Source organism: Neoarius graeffei, chromosome 3 (genome assembly GCF_027579695.1).
Source record: "Neoarius graeffei isolate fNeoGra1 chromosome 3, fNeoGra1.pri, whole genome shotgun sequence".
NCBI classification, from domain to species: domain Eukaryota; kingdom Metazoa; phylum Chordata; class Actinopteri; order Siluriformes; family Ariidae; genus Neoarius; species Neoarius graeffei.
This window is the reverse complement of record NC_083571.1, coordinates 44,757,323-44,778,634: the sequence shown is the minus strand read 5'-3', so window position 1 is coordinate 44,778,634 and position 21,312 is coordinate 44,757,323. Positions and strand designations below refer to the sequence as shown.

The following is a 21,312-nucleotide window of genomic DNA, read 5'->3' as shown; positions in this document are numbered from 1 at the left end:
AGTACAACCAGGGAGCGCTGGTTGGTGTGTGGGCCAAAAACAAAGTTAGACTTTGGCTCGAAAGGATCCTATGTCCACAGAGCAATGAAATCGAAGCAGCAGTCTTCAACGTTCTGCGTAAGTCAAAGGAGAAACATGTCCTCCTTGCACGAAATGCTCTTTGCAAGCATCCTGCTCTGATCACGAGAATCCAGTATCCGAGAGTAGCAGGTGATCAAACTGGGAAGAAGAGTGGGCAGAAAAAAAACAATCACTAGTTCTTGATAATGATTGCTCTTTATTTGGGAGAAAAGAATAAAGTCTTTAAGATGAGTTTATAGTATCTAAAACAACACATTTTATTTGCATTGACCTATCCTACACTTCGGTAAAGTAATATCAGCCTGCAAAAAAATTTAAATTATAAAATCTAGTGATTTGGCAAAGACTAAAGATAAATTAGCAAAGATCAGACAAAATAAACCCTTTTATTAAGTGATTACATACCCTCCCGATTTTAGCCTCCGTCTCCTGCCTCCCGATCGTATTTGTTAAAAACTGGATAATCTCCCGGTTTTGGGGAATCCCTAGCGCCAAGTTAAAAATACTTCCGATTTATGTCCAATCAGAATCGTATGAGAAACACTGCTGACGTCAACTGATTTTTTTATTTTAACCAATCAACGAGCAGAATGACGGTCACTTCCATAATGTAGGATTCACCCAGGCTGTCCGACATTTTTTTTTTTTTTTACAAGCAGTCATTCATCATGGCCACTAAACCCAATACCAGGTTGCATGGGAGAATGAGTTTCCATGGATAAGCAAATGTTCGACCAGCCAGTTACACATTTTAAGGTAAAGATACCTTAAATCAGAATATAATGAACATAAAAGTGTGAAATCAAACTAGTCTTCCATACCATTTCCGAAACCAACTGTACAACTTCTAAAGTGTTTAGTGAAATTTTGCATGACAGAGAATTTGTTTGAGTGTATTTGAATAGCGTGGTCGTGTCTTAGTGCTATTCTGATAGTATGGTAGTATTTATAGTGCCGTTTTTAAATTTTGTTTGAAAACTTTCAAAGTTTGCAAATTCCTTTGATGCATTCCGATAGGATTTCTAGTGCTTTTTAAAAATTCTGTTGGAAAGTGTTTAGTGAGAGTGATGCATTTTAGTAGTACTAAGACAGTGCAGTATTTGAGTTGTTGCTATTTTGGTCAAATCTTATTAAAATTTAATTTATGTATGATATTATAGTTCTCTGTATTTTTACATGAGCTTACAGAAGGAAAACACATTTGATGCAATCCAATAATACTTTCATTCACTGTGACTATTTTAAGAAATTATAAACATTCTTCTAAAGCATCACTTGTTGTTTTCTGTGGGTCTCTGTATGTATACAATATTCAGGCATGAGATTTTTCAGCTCAAAATCTGATTTAAGACTTCCCTTTCACTGTTATATTAAAATTCAAGACGAGTATTATTTCAGATTTTTCACTCTGAGCTCTCTCATGCCTAATACATGAATCCCCTAACCTATAGTAACTGATAGAACAATATAAACAATTCAAAAACTCTAATTGTATAAATTTCATGTGGTTTGCAATTAATTGGGATCCACTGTTTTTATCGTTTCAACCACGCATCATATCCTCATCCAATTGAAAATGTTGTTCACGCACTTTTCTCCCCCATGAGAATTTTGAAAAGTTGGCAAGTATGATATGGGGGGGTGGAAGGCTTGAAAGTTTGTGAATCCTTTAGAATTGTCTATATTTCTGCATAAATATGACCTAAAACATAATCAGATTTTCACTAGGGGTCGACCGATAATCATCCTGGCTGATATATCGGGCCGATATTCTGCATTTTTAGGGTTATCGGTATCGGCCATAATTTCCACCGATATGCCAATAACATGCCTTTTTGCAGCCATTTCGTTCCTAACGCGACTGTCACTGCACGTCCTTTCCTGCACTCGCCTCTCTGAGTTCAAGAACAGGGTCCCGCCCACCACAACATCTGATTTGTTTGGCACAAGAGATATAGCCAATCGACACGTGTAGCTAAACGCTGTGAACTGTTTCAAGGCGGCCGTATGGGCACTCGGGCAGAAGCAGATCCCACTTCAAGGTAAGGACACGCTGCTTTTGCCGCAATAAGTCACAAACACACAAGTTGCAAAAGCACAACATTATATGTTTACATTCTTCATCTACTACTCGTTAAAATTGTCCATTTGCATCGGTGTAGCCAGGCAAACTTAGCTTACGGAAGGAAGCACTTGAATTAGCCTACAACCAACTAGTCTCGCTGAAACTACATGTAATGTTGTCCATAGTAAGCAGTTCCCAGCATAACGTAGGCTGCAGTCATTTTTAAATCCCCGTCTGGAAACGTTGTGAATGTGTCAGTAGTTCTACTCGAACAGTAGAATGACAGCCATACACAGAGGTGGTCAAGGGAAGATGAAATAAAACGTAGTGTTTGTGTTCTGTAGGCTAGCGCAAGCCTACTGGCTATTTGTTATGGTGATGAGTAAACTTCATGACGTGACTCATGCTCAAAAAGCGCATTGCACTTGTATATGTTAGGTAACTTTATAAAGCGCTATTTGAACATTTAAACACGCCAGGTGTGATATGGTGCTAGTAGGCTGTAATACTGTAGGGAGTTTGTCAGGACGCTTGTTGTGGGCTCAGTAATTAATTGTGTCGTGGATGCACACTTGCTTGGATAAACGGTAATGAACGAAATACATCAATTAAACTCTTGACTTAAATGTTCTTATGCTACTTCACATTGCGCTGTAATGTACTCCACTAGTATTTATAATTCTTGCGCAAGTGATTCTCCTCGCTAGCGCTTCTGATTCGGAAAGCGATATACTCTTAAAGGAGCAGCCGCTCCTTTTAACCAGAGCTTTTAACATGCAGAGCAACTGTGCTTCCTTCACTACAATATAATCCTAAATTGGGAATATTAGGCTTGGGCATTAAAAGCATTAGAATGTAGATGGTTACTTGTTAAGTGCCCTGTCACACTACGACGTTCTCACCAGCGTTCGAGTAACGTGTTGCGAAACGCAGAGGAACGTCGAGAACGTTAGAAAAAAGTTACAAGAAAGTTAGACGAGCGTCGGCAAACGTTGGGGAACGTCGAGGGACGTCGGCGAACGTTGAGGGTGAAAAATAGTTTTGGGTGTGCACAAAAATTCAGGACGTTCTATCAAAACGCTACTTACACTTTAGAGGAACGTTACACGAAAGTTTGCGGGCGTTACTCGAACGTTACTCGAAAGTCAGGACGTTCCCTGGACGCTAGGCGGACGCCGGCCCATCAGGGTCGAGTGTCCAGCGCGTGCCTAGCGCTTGGGTAACGCTTGCCTAACGCCTGTGTAACGTCCATCGAACGTCTGTCCAGCGTGTCGCCAACGTTTTTCAGCGTTCGTCAGCGTTCGCCGAGCGTTCTTAACGCTCATGTAACGCTCTTTCAACATCTTTCTAACGTCTGTCAGCGTTCTGAATTTTTCCAGCGTCTGTGTAACGTCCATGTAGCATCCTTGTAACGCGCCTGTAACCTACTGGTAGCGTTCAGGAGCATTTGGCAGGCACTTGCCAGAAATATATTTAAAGGGGCTTGCAGAGGCCACCGACAGTCCTGTTGGAACTTTCACAGAGTGAAGACTTCAGAACAATGACAGACCAAGAGAAACACCAGTATGCTGTTGCTGCTCTCATGCATCACAACAACCTGGTTGAAATGGTGGTTGAAATGGAAGTGATGCACTCTGGCCAAAAGCCCCCCCTTTTATACTGCGCGTCCAGCCGCAGGTTGGCGAAACGTAACAGGAACGTCACACAAACGCTCCACGCGTTACTCGAATGCTACAGGAACGCTAGGCAGACGCTGTGGAAACGTCGAGAACGTCAGCTAGACGCTGGACAAACGTCGAGAACGTTACCTGGACGCAAGGCAGACGCTACCCAAACGCTACGATAACGCTATCAAAGCGCTGTGGACGCTATGAGAACGCTAGGTTTTGCTGCTATTTTCGACCACAAACGTCGCCTGACACTGAGGGAACGTTGGCTGAGCGTTACCCAAGCGTTACAAGAACGTTACAACATCGTTGACCTAGAAACTTAATTTGAAGAACGTCGACGTTCCCCGGCGTTTCTCAAATTTTTGAAAACGCAACCAAACGTCGAACAAAACGCTATAGTGTGACAGGGCCATAAGTTGTTACGTAATAGGGAGTGATGGCCTACTTTGTTTGAGTTTACTTTTTAAAAAATGCTGCAGGCAGCTCCCTACACTTGATTTGTTATTTAAAAACTACTTGAAGTTGGTAAGTCTTACTTAGTTCTTAGTGTAGAAGAATCCAGAGTGTATTTTCATTTATTTTCCACTGAAAATGGTGAGCTGTAATATAGTAGGGAGTGATTTATTTTTTTATTGGTGAATATTTTTATTTTATTTCTCATTTTATTCTAACTAATGTTTGACTTTATTGTACAAATGCTGCTGGCATCTCCCTGCACAAAATTTCATGTTCAATTTTACAATTAAACACATTTCATGGATATGAAGGTCTGTGTCAGTGTGTGCTATGTTTAATTTCATGTGAAATTATAATGTTTACATTTATCGGTTGCACATATCGGTTATCGGCATCCCAATTCCATAATAATCGGTATCGGCCCTGAAAAAAACATATCGGTCGATCCCTAATTTTCGCACAAGTCCTAAAAGTAGATAAAGAGAACCCAGTTAAACAAATGGGACAAAATGATTATACTTGGTCATTTATTTATTGAGGAAAATCTTCCAGTATTACATATCTGTGAGTGGCAAAAGTATGTGAACCTCTAGGATTAGCAGTTAATTTGAAGGTGAAATTAGTGTCAGGTGTTTTCAATCAATGGGATGGCAATCAGGTGTGAGTGGGCACCCTGTTTTATTTAAAGAACAGGGATCTATCAAAGTCTGATCTTCACAACACATGTTTGTGGAAGTGGATCATGGCACGAACAAAGGAGATTTCTGAGGACCTCAGAAAAAGCATTGTTGATGCTCATCAGGCTGGAAAAGGTTACAGAACCATCTCTAAAGAGTTTGGACTCCACCAATCCACAGTCAGACAGATTGTGTACAAATGGAGGAAATTCAAGACCATTGTTACCCTCCCCAGGAGTGGTCGACCAACAAAGATCACTCCAAGAGCAAGGCGTGTAATAGTCGGCGAGGTTACAAAGGACCCCAGGGTAACTTCTAAGCAACTGAAGGCCTCTCTCACATTGGCTAATGTTCATGAGTTCACCATCAGGAGAACACTGAACAACAATGGTGTGCATGGCAAGGTTGCAAGGAGAAAGCCACTGCTCTCCAAAAAGAACATTGCTGCTCGTCTGCAGTTTGCTAAAGATCACGTGGACAAGCCAGAAGGCTATTGGAAAAATGTTTTGTGGATGGATGAGACCAAAATAGAACTTTTTGGTTTAAATGAGAAGCGTTATGTTTGGAGAAAGGAAAACACTGCATTTCAGCATAAGAACTTTATCCCATCTGTGAAACATGGTGGTGGTAGTATCATGGTTTGGGCCTGTTTTGCTGCATCTGGGCCAGGACGGCTTGCCATCATTGATGGAACAATGAATTCTGAATTATACCAGCAAATTCTAAAGGAAAATGTCAGGACATCTGTCCATGAACTGAATCTCAAGAGAAGGTGGGTCATGCAGCAAGACAACGACCCTAAGCACACAAGTCGTTCTACCAAAGAATGGTTAAAGAATAATAATGTTTTGGAATGGCCAAGTCAAAGTCCTGACCTTAATCCAATCGAAATGTTGTGGAAGGACCTGAAGCAAGCAGTTCATGTGAGGAAACCCACCAACATCCCAGAGTTGAAGCTGTTCTGTACGGAGGAATGGGCTAAAATTCCTCCAATCCAATGTGCAGGACTGATCAACAGTTACCGGAAATGTTTGGTTGCAGTTATTGCTGCACAAGGGGGTCACACCAGATACTGAAAGCAAAGGTTCACATACTTTTGCCACTCAGGTATGCAATATTGGATCATTTTCTTCAATAAATAAATGACCAAGAATAATATTTTTGTCTCATTTGTTTAACTGGGTTCTCTTTATCTACTTTTAGGACTTGTGTGAAAATCTGATGATGTATTTGATCATATTTATGCAGAAATATAGAAAATTCTAAAGGGTTCACAAACTTTCAAGCACCATTGTAGGTTATTATATAATGTATTATATTATGAAAGTACTTGAAACATTGTGGTATTATGTAGAAGTGAATGAACCGAATGGTTGTCAAGTCAAACTTGAATAGACGTTACAGCTTTTGAAGCACGCGGGTGACTAGCATGTGGATAAGCAAGTATGACAGCAGGGCAGGAAAAAAAACCCGGCAACCAGCATGATCAATGAGAACCGGGTTACCACGAGCCACCCTGCTGTAAACAGACTTCCACATGGGGAAGTGCATTTGGTTATTCTTTTAACAAAAGTATATTTCTGTAATTCTTTTCAACAGGCCCCACTCTGATGAGCCATATAGCGGATTTTGTTAAATTTCCAAGCACTGTTCACAGAATGTCCTTTTTAAATATGGTGCTCTTGTAATGCACAGAATTCTGTGTTTTTGCAGCAACTATAACGCAGCGGACACTGCTTCAGCAGTAGCGATCGCCCTTATGACCTTTGGCACTATGTATCCCATGAGCGTGTACAGTGGGAAGGTCCTTCTCCAGGTATAATACTGTTTAGTTAATAATGATGGAATCCATGCAGTTTTTAATAATATTGATGTTGAAACGGATTTGTTGGTGACCGTTTCTCACTTTCTGCACAGACCACTCCTTCCCATGTCATCGGGCAGCTTGACAAAGTGCTTAGAGAGGTGAGTTTTATAACTGTTGACAGGATGAAGTAAATCCTACGAATTGCAGTCGAAGGTCTAATGTTTCTACAGGTATACAACCAAACGCTGATCTTTGTTAACAATATGCAACTTTTCCTCCAGGTCTCGACACTGGATGGAGTTTTGGAAGTCCGAAATGAACACTTCTGGACAATAGGTTTTGGCTCTCTGGTGTGTGGTGTTTTTTTTTTTTTTTTTTTTTTTTTTTTTAATAATTTATCCTCTTATGATCCCCATGCATTTGTCCATTCATTCTTTCATTTCATTCATAAGATGTAGATCCATGGTAGCCGCGGGGTCTTAAAAGTCTTAAATTTAATATTCCAAAATTAAGGCCTTAAAAAGTCTTAAATTGCTTTGCCCAAGTCTTAATTTTTTTAAACAAAGGTCTTAAATTTACTCATACTATTCTACAATGCGAAAACGTGGGTTTTGCGTAACATCAGTGAATTTCTTGGAGTATGCGCAAAGAAAGAAACAATATTGATACATTTTCGCGCCGGCGCAATCGTCGGAGTCCGTGGTGGAGAGGAGACTCCGCGAATCGCAGCATGGGGAAGTGTCATTTTAATCAGCAGTGGCTTTCAGATGAAAGATATCGTGATTGGGTGAGGGAGGTTCCTGGAAGTGACGTTGAAGCAAGATGCTGTGTTTCCATGAAATTCCTTCAAAAATTGAGAGAGGAGTTGATTTCAGAAGGTGAGTACCTTTCCCGGGACGGAAAACGGCTGGATCAATCTTCATGAAACTTTCAGGATAGATAAGTCTTGGCGTCAAATAGAAATAGTGTCAAGGTCACCGAAAAGGTCAAAATCATCACATGAAGAGCTCAAAGCACATTGCATCTGCCCTCCACCGCCACCAGCCCATCGCTCAGTTCTGCACGGTTCAATCTCCGAATGCACCTGGAGTTGGCACTAGCACCGCTGTCGAACGTCAGCAGCATCAGCCAAGCCAGACATCATCGGTAAGGCTAGCAACAACACAAGGGCCGAGCAGTGGCATGATGGGTGTCGGTGGAACCCCGACACTTCGGGCAGAGGTGCTCTGGATTTTAAAGACAATTACGGAACACCTACCTCTGTGGGTGGTGAACCCACAGGAGGTCGGGCCCACGTCACCTCTTCGGGCTGAGCCCGGCCGGGCCCCATGGGCAAAGGCCCGGCCACCAAGCGCTCGCATACGAGCCCCAACCCCAGGCCTGGCTCCAGGGTGGGGCCCCGGCTGCGTCCTACCGGGCGACGTCACGGTCCTGGATTTTTTCTCCATAGGGGTTTTTTTGGTGAACTGCTCTTGGTCTGGCCTGTCACCTAGGACCTGTCTGCCTTGGGAAACCCTAACAGGGGCATAATGCCCCCGACAACATAGCTCCTAGGATCATTCAAGCACACAAACCCCTCCACCACAATAAGGTGGCAGTTCTAGGAGGGGTAGCAGTAGGGGTTTGGTGCAGTGTGGATTGGGTGGCAGTCGAAGGCAGGGGCCTCGACGACCTGATCCCCGGACACAGCGGCTGGCTGTTGGGACATGGAATGTCACTTCGCTGGGGGGGAAGGAGCCTGAGCTTGTGCGGGAGGTTGAGAGGTACCGGCTAGAGATAGTTGGGCTCACCTCCACGCACAGCTTGGGCTCTGGAACCCAGCTCCTCGAGAGGGGCTGGACTTTCCACTTCTCTGGAGTCGCCCGTGGTGAGCGGCGGCGGGCTGGTGTGGGCTTCCTTATAGCTCCCCAGCTCAGCCGCCATGTGTTGGAGTTTACCCCAGTGAACGAGAGGGTCACCTCTCTGCGCCTTCGGATTGGGGAGAGGGCTCTTGCTGTTGTTTGTGCCTACGGGCCAAATAGCAGTATAGAGTATCCAGCCTTCTTGGAGTCCCTGGGAGAGGTACTGAGGGGTGCTCAGACTGGGGACTCCATTGTGCTACTGGGGGACTTCAATGCTCACGTGGGCGATGACAGTGACACCTGGAGGGGCGTGGTTGGGAGGAACGGCCTCCCCGATCTGAACCCAAGTGGTGTTTTGTTATTGGACTTCTGTGCTAGTCACAGTTTGTCCATAACGAACACCATGTTCGAGCATAGGGGTGTCCATAAGTGCACGTGGCACCAGGACACCTTAGGTCGGAGGTCGATGATCGACTTTGTAGTCGTGTCATCTGATCTCCGACCCTATGTCTTGGACACTCGGGTGAAGAGAGGGGCTGAGTTGTCAACTGATCACCACCTGGTGGTGAGTTGGATCCGCTGGTGGAGGAGGAAGCTGGACAGACCTGGCAGGCCCAAACGTATGGTGAGGGTCTGCTGGGAACGTCTGGCCGAGCACTCTGTCGGGGAGGTCTTTAACTCCCACCTCCGGGAGAGCTTTTCCCAGCTTCCGAGGGAGGCGGGGGACATTGAGTCTGAGTGGACCATGTTCTCTACCTCCATTGTGGATGCAGCTGTTCGGAGCTGTGGCCGCAAGGTCTCCGGTGCCTGTCGTGGCGGCAATCCCCGAACCCGGTGGTGGACACCGGAAGTAAGGGATGCCGTCAAGCTGAAGGAGTCCTATCGGGCCATGTTGACCTCCGGGACTCCTGAGGCAGCCGACGGGTATCGGCAGGCCAGGCGTGCTGCAGCTCGGGCAGTTGCGGAGGCAAAAACTCGGAACTGGGAGGAGTTCGGGGAGGCCATGGAGAAGGACTATCGGTCGGCCTCGAAGAAATTCTGGCAAACCGTCCGGCGCCTCAGGAGGGGGAAGCAGTACTCTGCCAACACTGTTTACAGTGCGGGTGGGGAGCTGTTGACCTCGACTGGGGACATTGTCGGGCGGTGGAAGGAATACTTTGAGGATCTCCTCAATCCCACCGTCATGTCTTCCACTGAGGAGACTGAGGCTGATGACTCAGAGGTGGACTCGTCCATTACCCAAGCCGAAGTCACTGAGGTGGTTTGCAAGCTCCTCGGTGGCAAGGCACCGGGGGTGGATGAGATCCGCCCTGAGTATCTCAAATCTCTGGATGTTGTGGGGCTGTCTTGGTTGACACGCCTCTGCAACATCGCGTGGCGGTCGGGGACAGTGCCTCTGGAGTGGCAGACTGGGGTGGTGGTCCCTCTTTTTAAGAAAGGGGACCGGAGAGTGTGCTCCAATTATAGGGGAATCACACTTCTCAGCCTCCCAGGGAAAGTTTACTCCAGGGTACTGGAGAGGAGAATTCGACCAATAGTCGAACCTCGGATCCAGGAGGAACAATGCGGTTTTCGTCCTGGTCGCGGAACACTGGACCAGCTCTATACCCTTCATAGGGTGCTCGAGGGTTCATGGGAGTTTGCCCAACCAGTCCACATGTGCTTTGTGGATCTGGAGAAGGCATTCGACCGTGTCCCCCGTGGTATTCTGTGGGGGGTGCTTCGGGAGTATGGGGTTCGGGGCTCTTTGCTAAGGGCTGTCCGGTCCCTGTACGAACGGAGCAGGAGTCTGGTTCGCATTGCCGGCGGTAAGTCAGACCTGTTCCCAGTGCATGTTGGACTCCGTCAGGGCTGCCCTTTGTCCACCGGCTCTGTTCATAATTTTTATGGTCAGAATTTCTAGGCGCAGCCAGGGGCCGGAAGGAATCCTGTTTGGGAACCACAGGATTTCATCTCTGCTTTTTGCGGATGATGTTGTCCTGTTGGCTTCTTCAAACCAGGACCTTCAGCATGCACTGGGGCGGTTTGCAGTCGAGTGTGAAGCGGCTGGGATGAGAATCAGCACCTCCAAGTCCGAGGCCATGGTTCTCGACCGGAAAAGGGTGGCTTGCCCTCTCCAGGTTGGTGGAGAAGTCCTGCCTCAAGTGGAGGAGTTTAAGTATCTCGGGATCTTGTTCACGAGTGAGGGAAGGATGGAGCATGAGATCGACAGGCGGATCGGTGCAGCCTCCGCAGTGATGCGGTCGCTTTACCGGTCCGTCGTGGTGAAGAAGGAGCTGAGCCAAAAGGCGAAGCTCTCAATTTACCGGTCGATCTACGTTCCGACTCTCACCTATGGTCATGAGCTTTGGGTAATGACAGAAAGAACAAGATCGCGGATACAAGCGGCTGAAATGAGTTTCCTTCGCAGGGTGGCTGGGCGCTCCCTTAGAGATAGGGTGAGAAGCACAGTCACTCGGGAGGAGCTCGGAGTAGAGCCGCTGCTCCTCCACATCGAGAGGAACCAGCTGAGGTGGCTCGGGCATCTTTTTCGGATGCCTCCTGGACGCCTCCCTGGGGAGGTGTTCCAGGCATGTCCCCCCGGGAGGAGGCCCCGGGGAAGACCCAGGACACACTATGTCTCTCGGCTGGCCTGGGAACGCCTCGGTGTTCTTCCCGAGGAGCTGGCCGAGGTGTCTGGGGAAAGGGAAGTTTGGGCTTCCATGCTTAGACTGCTGCCTCCGCGACCCGGTCCTGGATAAGCGGAAGAAGACGAGACGAAACGAGAATTACGGAACACCACTCGTACAGCTCGAATGAGGGCATAAGCGAACTCTTTAAGGCTGTGTTCCCAGACTCGGAAGTCGCTACAACATTCTCCTGTGGAAAAAACAAAACGTCTTGCATAACAAAATTCGGTCTTGCTTGTCTTGAATGTGAAGATTCGACAAGCAATGCACATAATGACTTAAGTATATAACTTTTTTTATAATAAAAGTATTTTTACTTGAAACATTTGTCATTATTGGGAATTTGATCTGGTGTTCTACAACCGCATAATGGGTGCGATGTAGGTCTTAATTCTCATTTAAGTGGTCTTAAAGCCTTAAATTTATGGTGGTCAAACCTGGGGAAACCCTGAGAACGGGCATGTAAACCAGTTTTCAGATTCTCATGATTTTCGTTAGCTGTGAGGGGGGACCTTTTTTTTTTTAAATCCGCTGCGGGCTGAAAGGCCTGAAGGGGGATTATGTCGCGGCGACGTCCATCCGTCTGTCTGTCCGTCCCGGGAAAGGTACTCACCTTCTGAAATCAACTCCTCTCTCAATTTTTGAAGGAATTTCATGGAACTTGACAGGATTCTTTGTTATACGTTGGTAATACACGTATTGCAGTTTCGTTCAATTCAGTCACGTTTTACTAGAGTTACAGCCCTTGATTACCAAACTTTAACAATTTCATGAGGGTGTATTAAGCACTTACAGCATAGATATAGTTGCCAGTGGGGGATATTGTGCTCTCGGAGCACTCGTTTCGTTTTCTGCTGGCCTTGTTGGTTCTGCAAGTTATTTTTCTTTGGGTTTATTGCTCAGTAAGATGAGTAAGTGCGTCTAAGAAAGTAATCAGTGATAGAATGGTCTCATGGAGCCAGACCTGAACCGACCCAGTTGATTATTTTCCTATAGACGTACATCTTGAAGGGTTTTACTCCTCTTATACCACAAAAGTTTGCCAAGGGTTATTACATCGCCCGCTACAGAGTAAGCGGGGCAAGGTATTGTTTTCAGTGGGTTTTTTTTTTTTCTGTAAATGATATTATGGGAAAACGGCTGGATCAATCTTCATGAAACTTTCAGGATAGATGAGTCTTGGCGTCAAATAGAAATAGTGTCAAGGTCACCGAAAAGGTCAAAATCATTTTTGTTGCGGTTACTGCCTCATATAGAGGCACTAGCCACTATCCCATCGTGCTGTAAGAGTGTAATGATCGCGCATTGCGCATGCGTACGCACGTGTTCCGAGTAAAATGGCAAGTGAGCGTATACAATTCAGTTCACCATTCGAAATAAATGGAGTAGACTAAAGCAATCGCTTTGACATGTTTATGCTTATTACAGAGGGAAAGTGCGTTCCACTGAGCTCTAGCGCTGAGCCATTTCTGGGAAATAAGAGTTTGGGTCACGGCGACAGCGTGTGTATGTCAGCCTCGGTTCAGAGGTTTCGGTTTTGAAACCTGTAAGAGTAGAATAATATAAAGTAGAGACACTTGGTATATTTTACTTCTGTGATTTTTAAATTGTTCATTTTTGGATTACGCTTCATTTTTGTGGCTACTGCCTCATAGAGTTTAAAAAAAAAAGTGTGTATATATGCGTGCACTATATTTTACTGTATGGACATGGTATCAGAATTTTATTTATAAGCAGTAGCCACATGTACCCATGGGGTACCCCCCCCCCTTTCTCCTCTCCCTTTCCTCTCCTCTCCCATGATATCTTCCTTCATATTCATCATAAGTGCTACCGGGAGAGGTTTGTTTTGCCTGGCAACACTTTTTTTTTTTTTTTTTTTTTTTTTTTTTTAAATATATTAAATTTATTAGAGTATCATACGTTACATTTAATGTTGGGCAACATCTGAGAAGCAGGTTCCTGTTGTATTTTACATTTACAGTGAGCACAGGCTCACCAAAACTGGACAGTTGAAGATTCTCCAATCTTACTCTCTCCAGTATCTATGAGCCTCTGCCCAGTGTAGTCTCAGATTCCTGTTCTTGGCTGACAGGAGCAGACCTTGATGGTTTTTCCTGCTGTTGTAACCTATCCACCTCAAGGTTAAGCATGTTGTCATTTATTTATTTATTTATTTATTTAGTGGTGCTTTTCTGCTCACCATGGTTGTAAAGGGTGTTTGAGTTGCCATAGACTCCCTGCCAGATCGAGCAAGTTTGGCCATTCTTCTTGGACCTCCCTCATCAAGAGGTCATTTCCGACAGCAGTGGTGTTTGCTTTTCACACAGTTCTGTGTAAACACCAGAGACGTGTGCGTGGTGAGAAAATCAGGACTTGAGGAGTTTAAAATGCTCAAATCAGCACGTCTGGCATGAATCTGCATGATTTTGTGTAGTGTTAGCACCACACGGGCCTCGACATTAACTTTTAAACCTGCTTGCCTGGGGGGGGGCAAGTGGGGGTTAATTTCCACTTGACCCCTACTTTGAGAGGAGTAATCTTTTTTTTTTTTTTTTTTTTTTAAGGAAAACCGTAGAATAGTTGTGAATTGCAACATAAAATGATCACACATTGAGTTGAAGTTTGGTTACTGATTAAGTTTATTATTAAGTTTGGTTATTGGTTACTTTTTACTGGTAACGGACAATAACAGTTTTATCTAAAATAGTTTTTCCTGCCGGGCAGCACAGTGGTGTAGTGGTTAGCGCTGTCGCCTCACAGCAAGAAGGTCCTGGGTTTAAGCCCCGTGGCCGGCGAGGGCCTTTCTGTGCGGAGTTTGCATGTTCTCCCCGTGTCCGCGTGGGTTTCCTCCGGGTGCTCCGGTTTCCCCCACAGTCCAAAGACATGCAGGTTAGGTTAACTGGTGACTCTAAATTGACCGTAGGTGTGAATGTGAATGGTTGTCTGTGTCTATGTGTCAGCCCTGTGATGACCTGGCGACTTGTCCAGGGTGTACCCTGCCTTTCGCCCGTAGTCAGCTGGGATGGGCTCCAGCTTGCCTGCGACCCTGTAGAACAGGATAAAGCGGCTAGAGATAATGAGATGAGTTTTTCCTGCCTTAGTCAATTTTTTTCCATTTCACATGCATGCAGTTGTTGTAAATTTCGGTGTGTTTGTCTCTCAAACTGTAGGTTCAGTACTCAATGTAGAAATCATAAAATCGAAATCTATGACAAAGTTTCTATGAAGAAAACAATAGGGTGCCAATACTTTTGAACAGTACGGTTTGAGAATATTTATATCAGGTCTTTATAAATCATCCACCTTTTAGGTTTAAAAAAAAAACAAAAAAAAAACATGCTGCATCATGACAGACAGGATAATGATTGAGTTTAAAATTTAGCGTGTAGGTTGTGGGTGTTTTATGCAGACCTGGCAACCTGTAACTGAATCAGTGCAGCTGCTCTGTCATGATGCAACAAAAAAAATTTTTTATTTTTTTCAAATATAAATCTAGAGGTGGATGATGTAACCAAAAAAAACCACACACACACCTGATATATAAATATTTTGCACAGGACGGTGTTCCTCTGGTAACAGAAACCGAGCTCCAGCTCTCTCTGCTCTTAATCTGTTCTGTTCTTTCAGGATTTATCGCGCATGTCGCTCCTTAGAGTTTATGCCCAAGTTGTTTGAAAGCAATCTGGGTTTTCTGTGTCGAATAAGGAAGCGGCTTCACCTGTAAGAAAATCAAACACTTTCATGAAGGAGCTGACTCGAATGCGAGCAGAAAAAAATAAAATGAGATTCTTAAGCAAACTCTTCCATCCTCACTTCCGACTTTTTGTTAAATACATTTTAAATACAATCGTGAATTTCTCTGGAGTTTTCAGGCTGAGCTCCTCTCCTCATATTCTTTAATCACTCATTTCCTCATTGTTCTTGAAGCATTTGCTTCCATTTGTTAACATTTCTCTTGATAGCGGGGAGACTGTAATGCCTTTTATCTATTTCTCTGTTTGAACAAGCAAAAACAGCGCAAAAATGAAGCATATTGAAGACTGATTAAGTCTTGCTTGCATGAAAGACGGTGTCTGTCTGACCCCAGCTGTAATTATCACGTGATGCACAATTAAAACATGCCAGATCAGTCGGCTGGTGGGTTTTCAAAATAATAAATACACGCATGTATTTTTGTGATAAATACATGTTATACTGAGCGTATAATATTTCCCACTGTTCAATCAAGGCTGAATAATTTCTCCTTTGCCGCTGCCTTTTATTAAACCAAATTTGCGACTTTTCTTTCAGCACGACCGCAATGCATGATTGGATATATTGCTTTGGTTAGTGATCATCGGTTGTACACTACTTTTCGGGATGCATTGTGGGATACTTTGAGTGCACTATATAGGGTGTAAATAATCCTCACTATCATTTTGGACAGCACTCCAAAATGGCGTCCCCACTATATAGTGAGTAGGGAGCGATTTCGGACACCGGGCATGTCATCTTGTTTTGTTTAATGTTGTTTCAACCTTTGAGAATCCCATAAATGAAGACAGGCCCTCACTTTAGTAACTGTTGGTAACTTTAGGTTATTTAAGTAATCACGTTTGTTTGTTTTCTTGGAAACATAGGCCGGCTCTATCCACGTGCGCATCCGGCGGGACGCCAACGAGCAAATGGTGCTGGCTCACGTGACCAATCGTCTCCACACACTCGTCTCCACACTCACCGTCCAGATCTTCAAGGACGATTGGACACGTCCATCCTTGTCCACTGGTCCTCTCAACCTCTCCGATATCACAATTTCACCTGGAAAACAACTTGAAGAACCAGACCCACTGACTTCCACTCCGTCTAAACTGAGCAGCCCACCACCCGAGTTCTCCTTCAACACACCTGGCAGGAATGTGCGGCCTGTTTTACTCCCAAATATTCATCAGCAGCGACCTTATAACTTGGGCCTTGCGTACGGATCTTCTCCGTACAATACAGTGCTCGGTCAGGGCTTAATGCAGCCAGGAAGCAGCCTGGGTGTAGGTTTGGGGACAGGACCGAGAATCCCCTCCATTCAGAGCTACAGGACGACTTTTAGTGCAGCTTCAAACATTTATGGAAGCAATCTGCTGCCTTCACAGAGCAGTCAGTATAAACACTGATGTATTGTCCAAGTCGGACTAAAAGGCTGAGCTGCAGAGGACCATAACTATTGTGACTATATTTAATTAATAGGACCAACAGTCTTCACCTTAAAGGATTTTTTTTTTTTTAATTGTATTATGTTTGGGTTTTTTTTTTTTTTTTTGTACTATAAAACAGATCACAGGTGTATAAAAATATGTATGTATGTAGTACGTTCTTTTCGCTCTGCTGTTGCTTTAAGAGGGTTGTGTGTTCTTAAGAGGTGATTTTATTGTAACTTTTGGACCCCAAAGGAAGTGAATCAACTTTTGTGTTGAGAAGACTGGAGTGTTTTTAAGATTCGATCACAGGAGACTTAATCGTCCACCCAGAAATGCTTGAATACAGGCAGGTATGTGTTTCATTTAAAATAAGACGATTGAATCATCTCTTGTAAGAGGATTTATTTTATCTGCTAACTGCAGAAGTCAGTTACTCCTATTAGGCTAATGGTAAACTGTTTTTTGATGGCGAATACTACATCAGTGACCAAAATGCAGCATCTACACGTACACTACCGTTCAAAAGTTTGGGGTCACCCAGACAATTTTGTGTTTTCCATGAAAAGTCACACTTTTATTTACCACCATAAGTTGTAAAACGAATAGAAAATATAGTCAAGACATTTTTCTGGCCATTTTGAGCATTTAATCGACCCCACAAATGTGATGCTCCAGAAACTCAATCTGCTCAAAGGAAGGTCAGTTTTATAGCTTCTCTAAAGAGCTCAACTGTTTTCAGCTGTGCTAACATGATTGTACAAGGGTTTTCTAATCATCCATTAGCCTTCTGAGGCAATGAGCAAACACATTGTACCATTAGAACACTGGAGTGAGAGTTGCTGGAAATGGGCCTCTATACACCTATGGAGATATTGCACCAAAAACCAGACATTTGCAGCTAGAATAGTCATTTACCACATTAGCAATGTATAGAGTGGATTTCTGATTAGTTTAAAGTGATCTTCATTGAAAAGAACAGTGCTTTTCTTTCAAAAATAAGGACATTTCAAAGTGACCCCAAACGTTTGAACGGTAGTGTAAGTATTTCTACTTAAGAGAAACATTTAGAAAGTGCTATAATGACTAATTGTGAGCTGATGCAGTAACTGTCTATAAGATCATCGAAGAAAATGTCACTTTATCATCAGCTTTAAACCAAATGGATGAGTCCAGTTAAGATGTGCAATTATTTTATAAATATATAGAGTGGTCTGGGAAAACTTGCCGATGTCGCTGTGGTTGAATTCTGGAAAAACTGCCGAAAAATCAGTTTTTTTTTTTTTTTTTTTTTTGTGTGTGTGTGCCTGGAACATGTTTTGACATCCATCTGTCCAGTGCCCTCCACAATTATTGGAAAAAAATCCACCTTTTGGTGAAGCAGCTTCATCTCAGACTAACAAAAATGAGAAAAAGCCAACCTTTCAATTGAAAAAGATGAACAAATCTGTCATCAAAAAAACCCAAAACTATTTTCAATAAAAACACGTGCCATTATTATTATTGGCAACCCTGCATTTAATGCTTTGTATAACCTCCCTTTGCAGTACAGAGGCTTCTCCTATAACATTTTATAAGGTTGGAAATACAGAGCAGGGCATCTGAAACCGTTCCTCTTTACACAGTCTCTCCAGATCATCCAGGGTCCTCGGCCCTCTCTTGTGCTCTCTCCTCTTCAGCTCACCCCACAGGTTTTCAATGGGGTTCAGGTCAGGGGACTGAGATGGCCATGGCATGACAGAAGCTTGATTCTGAGCTCAGCGAGCCATTTCTGTGTTGATTTGGACACGTGCTTCGGATCATTGTCCTGCTGGAAGATCCAATGATGACCCAGTTTTAGTTTCCTGACGGAGGCAGCCAGATTTAGATTTAAAATTTCCTGGTATTTCATGGAGTCCATGACGCCGTGTACCATAAGGTTTCCAGGGCCTTTGGACGAAAGACAGTCCCAAAACAACGCAGAACCTCCACCATATTTTACAATTAGGATTGGGTTCTTTTCATTATAGCCATCCTTCTTTTACACCAAACCCACCTTGAGTGTTTATTGCCAGAAAGCTTCATTTTTGTTACATCAGTCCATAGAACGCAGTTCCAGTCAAAGTTGATGAGACTAAAATTTAACTTTTTGGCCATCATGGGAAATGCCCTAAAAAAAAAAAAAACATTCTACAGTGAAACATGGTGGTGGCAGCATCATGCTGTGGGGATGTTTTTCACCTGCAGGGACAGGAAAGCTGGATGGCACTAAATGCAGGGCAATTCTGGAGGAAAACCTGTTTGAGTCAGCTAGAGGTTTGAGACTGGGACGAAGGTTTGAGAATCTGCAGCATAACTTGAAGATTGCTGAACACCAATGCAACCCATCTAACTTGAAGGAGTTGGAGCAGTTTTGCCTTGAGGAACGGGCAAAAATCCCAGTGGCTAGATGTGCCAAGCTAATAGAGACCCCAAGAGATTTGCAGCTGTAATTGCAGCAAAAGGTGGCTCTACAAAGTATTGACTTGGGGGTGAATACCTATGCACCCTCCATTTTTTTTCATCTTAATTATTGTCACAATAAAACAATTTGCACCTTTAAAGTTGTAGGCACATTGTGTAAATCAAATGGTGCTAATCCCCCCAAAATCAATTTTAATTCCAGCTTGTGATGCAACAAAACAGGACAAACACCAAGGGGGGGAGGGGGGAATACTTTTGCAAGACACTTTACATTTGTCGTTAACTGACAGAAAATGTCTTTTTTTTTTTTTTTTTTTTTTCTGGCATACCTTCCAAATAATCTGTTGGCATGGAGGTGGTGTCTGATGTTGGCTTTGGAGACTTGGAAACACTAAGATTTTACTTGTTGGTAAATTGCAGTGATCCTTGTGGATTTTTTTTTTTTTTTTGCCTCTCTTACCATCTTCAAGGATGGGGTGGGGTGGTTTTTTTTCTCTCTTATTTTTTTGCATGCCCTCATACCCTCCTCCTCAATGTAAAATTAAACGTACATCCCCTTCCAGACAAGTTTGTAACTGTTCCAGTTGATTTCTGCTTTTTATGAGTGCCCTTACAGTAGAAATGAAAGAGTGAATTTTTTTTTTTAAATAAATGTAACCATTCCTTGGTTTATGAAGGTCAGCACACTTCTCCCTCGTTTGGTTTGTGTTCTCTTATCTCTCCCCTGTTGATGGATGTCTAAGGGAATTTGGCCTCTGTTACCCCTTTTCCACCAAATCAGTTCCAGGGCTGGTTCACAACTCATTCAACTTGCGAACCAGCTGAGAACCAGTTTGCTTTTCCATAGCTCGGGGTGCTAAGGGGAGCCACGTCATTACGTCACTGTATACGTCAGTTACGTCGCTGTATACGTCAGTCACGTCGCTGCGTTTGCATAAACCTTGGCACGAACATCGAAGCAACAGCAACACGGCGAAGAAGAAGCAGCAACAATAATGGATGACTGCTGCTTTACTACATCCATGATATCTCGTCGCTTATTTAAAAATGGCACCCTCTCGCGGTCTTGCTTTTGTTGTTGGTCTTAACAATCCCCCCCCCCCCGGCTGACGTAAGCAGTTCTTTCCTCTAGCCCAGCAAAGAGTTGGTGCTACCCTGGAACCAGTTTTTCTGGCCCAGAGCCAGTTCTTTGTCAGTGGAAACAGAAAACCCGGTTCCAAGCTAAGCACCGGCCCCGAACCAGCCCTGGAACTGATTTGGTGGAAAAGGGGTACGTGTTCCCTCATATTTGAGGTCGTTGTTACTGCTGAACCCGCTCTGGGTTGGGTTGACTTGGCCAGAATTGCAGCAGTAGGGTGGCCAGTTCCTTTCTGAGCACTCACACGCATGTGGGCAATTTAGAGTCACCAGTTAACCTAACTGCATGTCTTTGGACTGTGGGGGAAACCGGAGCACCCAGAGGAAACCCACACAGACATGGGGAGAACATGCAAACTCCACACAGAAAGGCCAATGGGCTCGAACCCAGAACCTTGTTGCTGTGAGGTGACAGTGCTGACCACTACACCACCGTGCTGCCCATCCTCATAATTCTACCACAGTCGAAAAGGAAGTCATGGATTATAGCTCGACAGTTCCTACACCCTGCCAAGCAAATAAAAAATGTACAATTTAAATGGGAAACATGGTTCAGTTGTTATATTTTCATTATCGTTTCCAGGGGTGTCAATAATAGTGGCACATGTTTTGTTGAAAATTAAGTTCTTGACGAGGGATTTGTTTTTCTCTGAATAAATGTATTTCAATTAAAGGTTGGATTTTTCTCATTTTTTCAGTGCGAGATGAAGCAACTTCAGCAAAAGGTGGATTCCCCCCAACCCATTTTACTAATCTTTACAAGCGGTTCCAATAATTGTGTGTGCACAGTCAGTACCAGTCAAAATTTTGGTGACCCTAACTAATTCAGTGTTTTTTCTTTTTTATTTATTGTCACTTCATGTCTTAAAGTAATGATGGATGTCGTTTCTCTTTACTTAGTTGAGCGGTTCTTGACATAATATGGATTACTACAGTCGTGGAACAGGGCTGTTTACTGTGTTTTTATTATTTACTGTTTGATAGTGTCAAACACATTAAGAAGGCAAGAAATTCCACTGATTTAACTTTTGACAAGGCACAGCTCTTCATTGAAAAGTATTTCCATTTTGACATTTCAAAATACAATAATCGTCGTGATTTTGCAGACATTCTTTTATCTGATTTACACAATAGAAAATTGTTGAGGCTTATGATTGTTTCATTATCGCACCTATTTAACAACTTGACCAAAGCCTGACTTTCATTTAGTAAAGAAATCACACTTCGCTAGCAAGGTTTTAGACATTTTTAGACAGGCTAACAATTTTTATCAGTCAAGAGTTTGGTTTTTCTGTATTA

At 43.7% G+C, this 21,312-nt stretch overlaps 1 protein-coding gene across 2 annotated transcripts in view; it reads left to right on the top strand.

The window, feature by feature from the left end:
• slc30a6 (solute carrier family 30 member 6) overlaps window positions 1-20,639 on the top strand; it is a 64,811-nt gene extending 44,172 nt beyond the window's left edge. For both annotated transcript variants that reach the window (XM_060916870.1, XM_060916871.1), the window contains 4 exons: window positions 6,663-6,765; window positions 6,867-6,914; window positions 7,038-7,106; window positions 15,889-20,639. In XM_060916870.1, the coding sequence (XP_060772853.1) occupies window positions 6,663-6,765; window positions 6,867-6,914; window positions 7,038-7,106; window positions 15,889-16,413 (745 nt within the window). In that variant the 3' untranslated portion in view covers window positions 16,414-20,639. The remainder of the gene's footprint in view (window positions 1-6,662; window positions 6,766-6,866; window positions 6,915-7,037; window positions 7,107-15,888) is intronic.
• Window positions 20,640-21,312: the final 673 nt, after the last annotated feature.